This window comes from Sardina pilchardus, chromosome 4 (genome assembly GCF_963854185.1).
Source record: "Sardina pilchardus chromosome 4, fSarPil1.1, whole genome shotgun sequence".
Lineage (NCBI taxonomy): Eukaryota > Metazoa > Chordata > Actinopteri > Clupeiformes > Clupeidae > Sardina > Sardina pilchardus.
This window is the reverse complement of record NC_084997.1, coordinates 39107255-39120310: the sequence shown is the minus strand read 5'-3', so window position 1 is coordinate 39120310 and position 13056 is coordinate 39107255. Positions and strand designations below refer to the sequence as shown.

General features: G+C 40.6%; 1 protein-coding gene across 5 annotated transcripts in view; it reads right to left on the bottom strand.

The window, feature by feature from the left end:
* Nucleotides 1-13056, bottom strand: part of LOC134079217 (ribonuclease inhibitor-like) — a 79050-nt gene that overhangs the window by 62020 nt on the left and 3974 nt on the right. For all 5 annotated transcript variants that reach the window (XM_062535422.1, XM_062535427.1, XM_062535425.1 and 2 more), the window contains exon 2: nt 12275-12421. In XM_062535422.1, coding sequence (XP_062391406.1) covers nt 12275-12332 — 58 coding nt within the window. In that variant the 5' untranslated portion in view covers nt 12333-12421. The remainder of the gene's footprint in view (nt 1-12274; nt 12422-13056) is intronic.

Below are 13056 nucleotides of genomic sequence, written 5' to 3'. Positions count from 1 at the left end.
TATTTGGAAGGTTAGGTGTGTCCGTCTTGAATGGAAGTGGAAGTTCATAATGACCATCTTTGTTCAATCTTATACCTTCCTTCACTTTGGACAAAAAGAGAAAATCTTCTTGAGAAACTGGGTTACCATCTGCTGAGTGATCCGTGAAGTCTGATTCAAGTGCTTTAATTATGTCTGTCGGTCCAATCTCCTTAACTTCAGTTCTGCACACGAAGTGTACCTCCCTCTCCAGTTCAACTGATGGCTGTGCTGCAGGTGTCACTTGACGCTGTAGGATTTTGTGGCTGGTGCCTATTGCATCACTGTAGTCACATTCTGAATTCACACATCCAACGATGCTCCAGCCAAGATCTGTTCTCTGAGCGTATGGGTGATTTTCTTCTCCGGCAATGATCTCTCTTGGAAGGAGGGCTTGTTGGCAGTTATACCCAATCAGAAGGCCAACCTCACAATTTAATGGTGGTGGTATCTTGTCTACTAACTGTTCCAGATGAGGCCATTTTCGAGCTGTTTCTGAAGTGGGGATGTGCAGTCTGTTGGCAGGAATGAACTCTCGTGTGAAAGCTGGTGGCAGGGGAATTCTTTTCTCTGAATTATATCCTCTCACTTGGAGATTTGACAATTTCTGACAAGGTATGGTCTTTGACAGTGCAGACATTGTGGACAACTGTAAGCAGACATTCTCCTTGGTTGTGTTGAGGTCTTGGGCTATCTCATCCAAGATGAAAGTTGTGTCACTCTGCGTGTCTAGAAGTGAATAAACAAGAATTTCTTGATCAGGATGTTTTGAAGATGAGACCCAGACTGGTATTGTTGATGACGTTTGTGTGTTCAAGCTCTTATGAGTGGTTGCGTTGGCGAATGACACAGCTGTAGCCATCTCTTCAGCATTTGTCTTGTCCTTTAGGTTGTAATTTCCACTCTTTACTTTGAAGTTTTCCTCATGCAGACATGTTGGATGTTTCTTCTGACACTTTTCACATGTGCTCCTTTTAGCACACTGTTTTGATTGATGACCAATCCTCAAACATCCAAAGCAAAGCTTCTCTGTCTGTATGAACTTACCCGATCTTGAAGTGGTCTTTCAACAAACTTTCTACACTTGGCTAGGTGATGTCCTATTTTCTTACAAAAGACGCATGATGGGATATTGCTTTGTGTTGTATTTGTGGAGAGCGTCTTCGCTTGGATGGTTTGGTTTCTTGGAGGCTTTGGTTTTTCACTTTCCATGTTTCTGAGGGCTTGTATTGAAGACACAGGGTCACAAGCAAGATCTGCTTCTTTAGACAGAAAGGGTACAAACACTTTGAATGGTGGGTATTCCCCGGTTTCCGCTCTGAATTCCATCACTTTGCGGTTCCATTTAGACACTAACCAAGATGGTAACTTCAGCAGAATTTTTTGGTTCTCATTGCAGTCGTTTAAGACTTCTAATGTTTTCAGATGTGGCATTGCCGCCTCACAACTCTTGAGGAAGTCTGTAAACTCTCTTAATTCGAAGGCCTCTTTAGAGCTTATCTTTGGCCATCCATGCAACTTGTCTCTAAAAGATTTCCCAATTGTGAATGGGTCACCAAAACGTTTTTCTAGTACTTTCCAAGCCTCGTCATATGCTGAATCAGTGCCTAGAACAAAGTAACCTTCAACAGCTTTCTTTGCTGCTCCACCTACATACTTTCTTAAGTAATACAGTTTTTCATTCTTTGGAATATTCTTTCTGTCTATCAGTGTTTCGAAAGAGAGTTGCCAGTCTTTGAATTTCAAAGGATCGCCAGTGAACAATGCTGGTTCTGGCGTAGGAAGGCGATTGGCACTTATGGCTTCTGCTAAAACATTGACCAGGTCACAACTGTTTTGTGTCTGAGGGGTAGGCATTGAAGCATATGGAACTTGAAACACCATGGGGCTTGCAGCAGGAGTTGCTTGGGTATTAACTGGCAGTGACTGAGGACTGAATGACAGACTTGAGGCAGGAACAGCTTGAGACTGAGAAACAAATGGTGGACTTGCAGCAGGAATGGTTTGAGACTGAGGAATAAGTAATGGACTTGTACCATGAATGGCATGAGACTGAGGTACGAATGGAAAACTTGCAGCAGGAATGGTTTGAGACTGAGGAATAAGTAATGGACTTGTAGCACAAACGGCATGAGGCTGAGGTAAGAACGGCAGACTTGCAGCAGTAATGACTCGAGATTGAGGAATGGATGATGAACGTGTAGCATGAATGGCATGAGACTGAGGAAAGAATGTCAGACTTGCATATACTGACTTGAGCGAACCCACACTGGAGAGAACTCACTCCCTATGTTCTTAATTGTAATAAAGAGTTTATTTTTGGACACACGCCTCTCTGGTTTTCCGTGACCCCGAACCTGTGTTGCCTGGTAGCTAGTTTAAATCCATTAACCAGTCTCAAACATATTCTGAGGGGAAGGGCCTCAGATGGCGTAGTCGACATGTGTCAATTTAGCAAACCATCCACTTTGCCACACCATCATTGGACTTTTTCTCTCCTCTTGATGAGGAAGCGGTCTCTCAACTGCTTCAGCGAAGCCGTCCAACAACATGCCCTTTGGATCCTGTCCCGTCTACGCTCCTGCAGTCTATAGCACCCGCTATTATACCGGCAGTCACACATGTATTTAATACTTCACTCAGTTCTGGAATAGTTCCTTCTTCTTTTAAACAGGCAAGAATTACGCCTTTGCTGAAGAAAAGTACACTTAATTCAACTGATGTGAAGAACTACAGACCTGTCTCCCTTCTTCCTTTCTTGTCAAAGGTTTTGGAGAAAGTGGTCTTCAAGCAAATGTGTGACTTCCTCTATCAGAATAACCTACTAGACCCTATGCAGTCTGGTTTCAAGAGTGGTCATTCTACTGAAACTGCTCTTCTATCTGTGACTGAAGCATTGAGAGTAGCTAAGTCCTCTGCTCAGTCATCAGTGTTAATTCTGTTAGATTTATCTGCAGCCTTTGATACGGTTAACCATGACATTCTCCTTTCTACACTATATGAACTGGGAATTTCTGGGAAAGCTCTTGACTGGTTCAAGTCTTACCTTAAAGGGCGTTCTTTTAGCGTGTCTTGGCAGGGACAGATATCAAAGTCTCATGACCTCACTACAGGAGTCCCCCAAGGATCAGTATTAGGGCCCCTCCTTTTCTCTATTTACACCACTTCTTTAGGTGGGATTATTCGCTCTCATGGATTTGAATATCATTGCTATGCGGATGACACTCAACTTTTCCTATCCTTCCCACCTGAGGACTCTAGTGTTTCCCATCGGATCTCTGCATGCCTGAAGGACATTTCAATCTGGATGAAGGATCAGCACCTTCAGCTTAATCTTTCCAAAACTGAGCTCTTGGTGTTTCCAGCAAAAACAGCTATTCCCCAACAGATCAATATCCAGCTTGATTCATCCTCACTGACTCCAACCAGATCGGCACGTAACTTGGGTGTCATAATTGATGACCAACTTACTTTCTCTGAGCATGTTGCCTCAATTGCAAAGTCATGTCGGTATACCCTGTACAACATTAGGAAGATCAGACCTTATCTGACACAAGATTCCACTCAGCTTCTTGTACAGGCAATGGTTATCTCCAAGCTGGACTACTGTAATTCTCTGTTAGCTGGCCTACCTGCTTGTGTATTAAGACCACTACAGTTGATTCAGAATGCTGCAGCACGACTGGTCTTCAATCAGCCAAAGAGGACACATGTAACCCCTCTCCTAGTTACTCTCCACTGGCTCCCTATAGTAGCCAGAATTAAATTTAAATCTCTCACTCTGGCCTATAGGACACTGACTGGATCTGCTCCCAGCTACTTCAGTTCTTTAATCACGATGTACATTCCCAACCGCCCATTGCGATCTTCTGAGGAGCGTCTGTTATGTCGACCAACCATACATGCTAGGTCAAATTGTAGATCCTATTCTTCAGTGGTTCCGTGTTGATGGAATGAGTTGCCCAGTGCTCTCCGTTCCAGCAACAGCTTTGGATCTTTTAAGAGGGGTCTTAAGGCATATTTATTTAATATGCACTTAGTCCTTTGAGTTTGTGATGTGTTATGGTTTGTATAATAGTATTGTTTTGTTATAATTTGTCTATTGATAGAATTTGAAATTTATTTTGCTATTGTCCTTAAATTTAGCCATACCATGCTTTAGTTATTATTATTATATATAATTAACTGAGTGACTTATTTGATTGCTATTCTCATTTCACTGTTTTATTTCTCATTAGGTTAGTGCTTAAAATTATTGTTTTACTGATAATATTACAATTCTCCCTAGTTTGTAATTGTTCACTGTTAATTTAATTTGTATTGTTATTTATTTGTATGTCGCTTTGGACAAAGGCGTCTGCTAAATAACCATAGCCATAGCCATAGGAATGACTTGAGATTGAGGAACATCTGAGTTAATTAAAGCACTGGAGGCTTGGCATTGAGGAATAGTGGAAGAAGGTGCTGAGTTAAGTGTGTAGGCAAAGTCATTTGCTTCAAACTGTTCTTCAGCTTGATCATAAACTCTTACTCTGGCTTTTGCAGCATTGAAGTTTTTTAATTCTTCTAAGACCTCAATGTTTGTGCGTCTACCTTGCATCTCTTGGTGTCTGGCTAGTTTTTCAGCTTCATGCTGTGCCTGGCGAAAAGCATCTTCAAACTCAAGTTTTTGAAGCTCTGTTGCTTCCTTCTCCTGTTCAATCAATACGGCAATTTTTTCTTGGGATGCAGCAGCTTCGGCAGCAGCCTCAAATCTTTTGACTGAGTGGATGCTAGAATGTAAAGAACTGCATCTTGATCTAACAGAAGGTGTTCTTGATATAGAGCTTTCTGAGTCTAAGACGGATCCAACATCAGGCCAAAGTTCATCTTCCTCTTCCTTTCCTTCAATTTTCTTCTGTGCTCTTTGAACAATGAACTTTGAAAGAGCTATGCAAGAATCCACTTTGCGCCGCAGGTTTGTTTCAGGAGCCTGTATCTGACGAAGATTTTCATAAAGGGCGCTTACCTCTGAACAAGTGCTTTGTACATTATGAATCAGTTCCTCTAACTCATCTTGTGAGGCCTCATCAGATAGCATTTCTTTGCCTACTTTTGCATTAGTCTTCCAGAAGCCATCCGCAATTTTGTACTTACGTTGCACAGCCTTCAGACTTTCTTTTTCTTTTTCTGTCAATGTTCTAAGTCTTTCACTCCTTCTTAACGGCATTTCTCCTGCAGAGCTTTCTTCAGCAGTTTGGCAGGTACTTTTACTCAACATTTTGTGTGAATGACTACTAGAATTACTGTATCTGAATATCTTATGTACTGTATGTGAATGTATAACTTAAAGTGAAAAAGTAGGCCTGTGTGTAAAGTGACCTATACGTGACTTAGCTGTCTTAAATTCACAAAACAAACAAAACAATCAAAAAATGAAACTAAATGAATCACATAAACTAATTGCTGTAATGGACTTATTCTAAATATGCAATTAAATATTGCATAAAGATAGTCTATTGTCAGTATTTGTCAGTGTTCTATTTTTAAAAATCAAAAATAAACATAAACAGGATTTACAGAATACAAGCTTTCTCTTTAAACTGTAACCTTCTTTAAACTTTGCTTAATCAAAACAGCGCAGTGCACAGAATCCTTAATACTGACTATGGTTTTTGCAATAAGCAAGCAGTCCTTATATTGCAGCTTTCAAGTTGCACCGCTCCTCAAACTACCTTAACTTTACTTAACTTAAAACTTTGTAGCAGAGTAGCCTACTTATGGCCTTCACTTGAAACTTTTGCTTTAAAAAGTCTTTGCTTGCTGTCGCTAAACCGACAGAGATTTTAAGGGCTTATCTGATAAACTGGATGTCGTTAGCTGCCGCGGACGCGTCCTCTCCCACTCGGAATGAGCAGGCAAGTTGTAGCTGATGTCCGTTGCGCAGCGAAGTTGTCTTGTCTCGTCTACCCGCGATGAGCAGTCGAGTTCTCACTGTAGCTCTTTCCACAACAACACAACAGGGGCAGGTTCTTTGGATACGGGCGTTTATTTATCTGGATACACCGAAGTCTCCACACTCCATTCACGCCGTGAGAACTAACAAGTAATCACCAAAAGGATACATCAGTGTACAGTGTATAAACAACAAAACGATACAAAGAAACAAGGAAAAACAATATAATACAAAGTAACAAATACCTCGTTGGCCGCTGGTTATAGAAAGAGGTTGAGCTTAACTTAATTCTTCTCTTCTGAGTACAAGTATACCAGGCCTAAAACGATGTATAAATTGGTTGGCTTTACAGTAATATACACATTAAGATAGTAGAGTAGAGGGTCCATAAAGCCAAACCTAAGTATCTCCACGTCTTTATGTGGTCGGATAGAGAGTCCAGAATAAATTTACTGTAAATTAATTTATTTTTAATTTAGAATAAGGTACTGACTCGATTAAATTCATTCTGGACTCTCTATCCGACCACATAAAGACGTGGGGATACTTCGGTTTGGCTTTAGGGATCCTCTACTCACTACCACGTAAGTGTAGTGTTGTTTGGAACAGTAGAAGAGGTATAAAAATAGCGTTTTGTAGCGGCGAAAGGACATGCCCGCGTCACTTCCAGGCTAACGAGTTTTGGCTAAAAACGGTGAGCTCGAACTTTCTCAAAATACATCCGAATGACATGATTTTGGTGTCAACTCAACGTATGCACTCCCAATAGTCCGAAAAATTGATCTAAAGTGCATTTCACTCCGGATTATCCCTTTAAGCCTACCTCTGCTTGCCTGATCTGAATGCACCTCTTCTGGGTCGGAAGATGCTTACTTTCGCTTTTGGCCAAACAATCACTCGCTCGATTCACAAGGACTTGGAGTTGGATTTTTTGGATAATAGGACTACACACAATTAGGCTATACATGCTTTTTAAACGTAGACGTAAACGTATCAACGTATTACAACTACCAATTGAAATCAAAGTAACTTACATCGATTCCCCTCTCAAAGAAGCACACGCACTTCAAACTATTATGCGTTTCACAGGCAGGCTTAACCAAGCGCGTAATTTAGGCGCTCCGTTTGCTAAAATAGTTTAGAATAGGCTACTCTATTTTGTTTTCACACGTAGCCTACGCGTTGCTATCTCATCTGATGTAGCCAGTTGCACTGATCATGGAAGTTGGTTGATGTGGCCTCCCTGTCAGTCTCACACGCGTGCAGTGTATTATTGCATATACGCAAAAAACGTATTAGACCTTTTAAGCTCTCGCGGGTCACATAGCCTACTGTATCAGATCCTTTAAGCTCTCGCAGGCCATATGAAATGAGGTTGCGGGCCGCATTTGACACCTATGTCTGTATGGAATGCACGGCACAGAAAATATATAGAATTTTATCGAAAATTAAGTAATCTTTGCGGTATGTCTATCGCAAGCGTTGATATCGCGATAACGATATTTTTTAGATATATCGTGCAGCCCTAGTGTCAGCGCAACGATGCAATAGGCCTACATTTTTAAAAAGTTGTCCATCCACCGTTGATGCAATCATTTTTCTGCATAAGAACATAGCCCAAACTTTCATAGGTAGATTATACCAATAGATCTCATGTTGCAGTTAAGTAGCCTATAGGTAAGGTAGCCTACTGTTTTCGATGAAAAAGGCAAGAGCTGATTTTCATGTCAATAACCCTCATTTGCGCTATGTTGATGTTAGGCTACAATTTCATTTAGATAGGTCCACAGGACCTGTTGTGTTTTGTTCTGTTAGTTTGGCCATTTGTGGTTGAGCAGCTATGTTCATTTAATTTCAAGTGGCTATATGATTGGGCTTCTTGTGCGTGCCTGTGTTGGCGCTTGTTGCCCCGTGTGAGCTTCTGCGCTCACCTTTTGACATTTCTGAATGCCTTCCTACAGTTGCTTCTTAAATCAGGCTTTCCACACAAACAAACGTATTGTCATAGCCTAAGTATGAGAAACCATCAAGAGAATGACATTTTAACTGTATTGGGCTCGGACAGAAAAATCCGCACACACAGATATCCGAATCGACCCTCTGACTGATCGCATGGCTGATTTTAAAAATCGCTCATCCACTCGTCATCACTCATGAGCATCCAAGCTATATTGTACACGGCATCTCACCAGAATTCTTGAAATTGTCCATTACCCATGCAAACATTTATTTAGTAGCCTATTTACAAACTCTCTGTGTTTTTTTTCAATTTCTCTCGTTTCTCTGCGTTTCTCTCAATAGCCTACTAGGGCGACAAAGGGAAGGAAATATGATTTGACATTTAAGCTGACAGTTGTCAAATTTGCCAAACAAAATATAGGAGAAGACAAAACAAAGACAACACATGTGTGGCTTTCAACTTGTATTGATTGAAAATAGGCCTAATGTTACGATTTTCAAACCTGTCAATATTCAATAGGCTTACACTGCAATGCAGTGATATATGAGATGCATCCCCTATAATCATTATAGGTCAAAAAAGACAAGTAGAACGGCAAACAACCGGATTCATGAGGTCATATCCTTTTGAAATAAATTAAGCCACCGTTAATGCCACGGGGCAAACGTGTTTCTTAGCGTCTTGAAACTTTCTTCTGTGAACTGAAAGTCCGATCAAATTTCATTCAAAGGCAGTCCATAATTCAAATGAAATTGTTTTCTAACGAAAAAGTCCCAACTTTTATAATAGGCCCTGTAACTGTCTAAGAGACGGTGTTGACATTACAAAGTTACATTGTTAATGTGTTGACAGAGTATTATATTATGTGTTGAATTCATGTCTTTATTATTTGTTTAAAAATGATTTCAAATTTGTGCTTTAAAAATGAGATTGCCTCATGTACTAGTTCATGAATATTCATTTTCCTTGTACCAAGAGTTTGTTTGTATACGGGGCCTTAAACCAGGAAGTATGGGAAGAGCGCCAAAAGAGATGCAAACCAGCTACGGACTCATAACTTCTCAAGAAAGATGGACTCTGCATTAGGTTTATGGCGCTAACGTTGTCACAGTGTTTTTTGACTATGTACGTTTACAGTTTGTCATAGACAAGAAAAGAGAAAATAAATCTTCAAAAATTCATCAGTATGAAGCGTGGCCGTTTATTAAACCAATGCAGCTACAGGCCCAAATAATGATTGTGGTAGCCATCGTCGGCACGGCATAGATGCTTGGACAACGGCTCAAAAGTCAAAAACTAGACTAGACTCGTTATAATATTTTCTCTGTTTCAAATAACTTGATCGCAGATGTAACAGAACCCTCACCAATTTGAGGAACCGGGTAACCTCGCAAAATTCATGCTCGTCTTTTTGCGCAAGTGAAACTGAGATAGATAGATAGATAGATAGATAGACAGGCGTCATTTTAACACTTTTTGTTATCACAGATTATGTCCCTATCACTTTTGCCAACTGAAAATAAAATGTCTTTAATACATGGCTACGCTTGACAGGGCGTGATAGGACAGTGAGCGGTGATTCATTTTCACCATTGACTAGACCTATAGCTACGCAAAATAAACTTCTAGCAACTTAGATATAGGTATAGCCTACTCATGTTCATGTTGATTCATAGATAGGCATAGGCCTACCGTTGGCTACTGTACGTCAAGCTAGACTGTATTTTATCATGTGGTGAATGAATGACTATAACGATATGTTGCTGGACCATGCCGGACGTGTTTCCCCCGAAAGAAACATTTCGACAATCATTAAGAAACGTAGGCTACATCATTCATACTCCTACTTCCCGTGCATCTTGCCTTTTACTTGCTTCCTTAATTTTGTGAGAGTCTGAGGTTGACAGAGCATTAGACTCTGATCTGATGGACAGTCGTCAGTATGCATGTCAGAAGTTTTGATCGTGCGTTAAGTGTATACCGCGAATATCAAATAAACTCGACTGACTGAATCCCTTATATTTTTGGCAACTGTTAAAATATTCAAAACCATGCACTGAAATATCAAATATAATGGTAAGGCATGGTAGGCTACTGTTCTTCGATAAACAACGAATATTTAGATTCACTGCTCCCGTCCTCCGCTGATCAGAGCGCAATTTCGAATAGCCCACGGAACTACGATTAAAAGATTTATGCTTTGGCTACTGTATTTCATAGAGGGCCTAGACCACCTTTAAAAATGTCTCTGCCCCCCGAGAAAGTAGGTCTAAAGCCTATACATTTTCACAAATTCATATGGATTACTCCACAAACCAAAGCAAACTAACCAGCGGTGGTAATTTTCGTGGAATTAGAATGACTACATCGATTTCAGCATCACTCTGGCTCTGGTTTCGTTTTTTTTGGGCGAGCCGGGTCCTGAGGACATGATAGAAACCATCGAACTACTGTAGCCTTCGTTCTCCTCGGAATGAGCCATTTAAGTACGAAGCTGATAATGTAACCTAAATATAGCCTAGGCGTGCGTTTAAAACTGGTTCTGGCGACAACAGCGCAGCAGAGTCAGAAACGCAACAGTCTTCAACATCGTTAAGATCATATTAAATGTATGTCCCCAGCACTTATCAAACCAAGCTGTAAAATAGCGTTTTGTCCCCTGAAAAATACACTGACGCCATTGGATAGATAGCTATCCAACGAGAAATTACAGAATTACATTCATGAGGAAATAGCCTACGTCAGATTACGGAGCTATTGTAGAGAAGCAGTCTAACTCAATAAAACTTGTTTGCATATCATCATCACCGTTGTCAAACTCTCCAATGAAACATAAAGTGTTATTTCAATCTGCTGCTTGTGTTAATGGCAATTTTGAACTAGGCCTATGACAAATAGTTTGTTAGTTCATGCTCGTCTTTTTCGAAGTGCAGAGCCTTGCGAACATTTTCAGAGTGCCAGACTGAATTTACAAACACCCGAAAAAAACAAAACAATAAAAGAGTTGTATTGTTGCAGTCTGTAGGTGACTAGGCTACTAGGGATTTCTGTTGGCATTTCCGAAAGCTCCGAAATATACTATATGGGCTGGGCCACTGAGGTTGCTTCCTGGCCGCCTATTGAATGAGTAGATGGGCTACAGTATCAACCACACCGCAGCAATGCTACAGCGGACTGTACTGCCCCCTCGTGGCGGTAAGTTGTAATGCAGCTGTAATACATTTCACGCAGAACGTGAATCAGGCAAAGCGTGAGGGAAATGGCCATTCTCAAGTAACGCTTACTGTACAGTCATTGTCAAAAGTGTTGTCACCCCATGCTAAAGTTTACTAAAAAGAGGAATATAAAATCATCTTTTTGACATTGATTTTAATGGCTTATGTAATAAAATGAGGAAAAATCCAACCTTTAAGGACACACCAATTTTCTATGTGAATGAATAATGTATCATAAATAAATAAATGTTCTTCCCAAAATACTGGGGTCAAAAATCTTGTCACCCCTATGTAACCCTATGGGAATTTAACACATAGGGTTAACATAGGGGCAGGCAGTTTTTTATTTTTAAAGGCTACTTATTTCATGGATCCAGGATACTATGCGTCCTGATAAAGTTCCCTTGGTCTTTAGAACTAAAATTGACCCACATCATCACACACCCTTCACCATACCTAGAGATAGGCATGGTGTTTTGTTCAGTTTTGTTCAGTTAGCCTATTAGCTTGTTTGATTTGCATTGAGTTCAATGAGCATCAAACAGGCTAATCAAACTTTTGACAATGACTGTATATCTGTTCGTGATGTCACACATCAAACAATGCTGCAGAAACGTGAAAAAATTGCTTTGATATGAGTAGGCTATCATGTGATTTCCTGTTGATGATGACGTGTAGCCTAGTGCACGATGGAAATAATTTGAAGGAATCTAGCAGCAGTCTTGTAAATAGTGACCAACAGTCTTTGCAAAATCCTAATTTGAGACTGGCCTGTGACTAGACTGTGACTAGAAACTCAATGAATTGTCTTTAGATGTGAGAGGGTCTGAGACGGTCTTTCAAAAAATCTTTTCCAAATCTTTGCAAAGTCTGTCAATGTAAGGTAGGCTTTAGGTAGGCCTTAATCAAGCACCATGCAGTCTGCATTGATAATCAAGGTGCTTGATTTTATACACCTGTGGAAAGGAACCTGATGAAACCCATGAATATGACCGCTACGCTAGCTACGCTAGCTACGCTAGTGGCGGTCACAATTATGAAGCATGTAAGTATGTTTTCTTCTGCTGTTGCTGACTCGTCTCAGCACAACCAATGTGCATAAACCTGTAAAGCCAGAACATGCTGTAGTGCAGTTTATCTGTATACCTTTTGTGATGTGATCTGCCATGTGATCTTGGTCCAGTGCCCTCACTCTGGGAGCCATGCTGAGTCAGAGCCCCCTCAGGGTGACTGGCCATGGTGGGACCAGGAGATGTGGCACATGTCTTGTGGACACCTCTAGGACTCCATACTCTGCACACAAAATGCATATGAGGATTTATTTACAATTACAATCAGATTTCTTCATGGCTCAAAGATATGAAAAATGTACATTTTCAACTCAGTGGCTTCCAAACTGATCTTCTGGTACTCAATTCAGCTTGGATTATATTCACTGACCCCACGGCACGTAACTTGGGTTGAGCACTGCTCTCCCACGCCCACATCCACGGCTGAAGTGCCCTTGAACAAGGCACCTAACCCCTCACTGCTCCCCAAGCACCGCTAGCAGGCAGCTTACTGCTTCAAGTTAGTGTGTGCTTCACCTCGCTGTGTGTTTACTGTGTGATCAATTTACGGATGGGATGAATGCAGAGACCAAATTCCTTGTATACGTATACAATGTAGCCCTATGAACCTGATTTACATTTACACTTTTTACATTTACAATAGATGACTGACAAAGTTATAACAGTTTATCCTCTACAGTTTCTTGAAGATTTGGCTTTATCTCACAAAATACTAGACACAACTGTATGATTGCAATGAAATGTCAACAGATTGCCAACAGATTATTCGGTAACACTTTATTTGAAGGGGTCTACATAAGGGTGTCATGTAACCGTCATAAGAATGACATGACACATGTCATGGACATTAATGACACA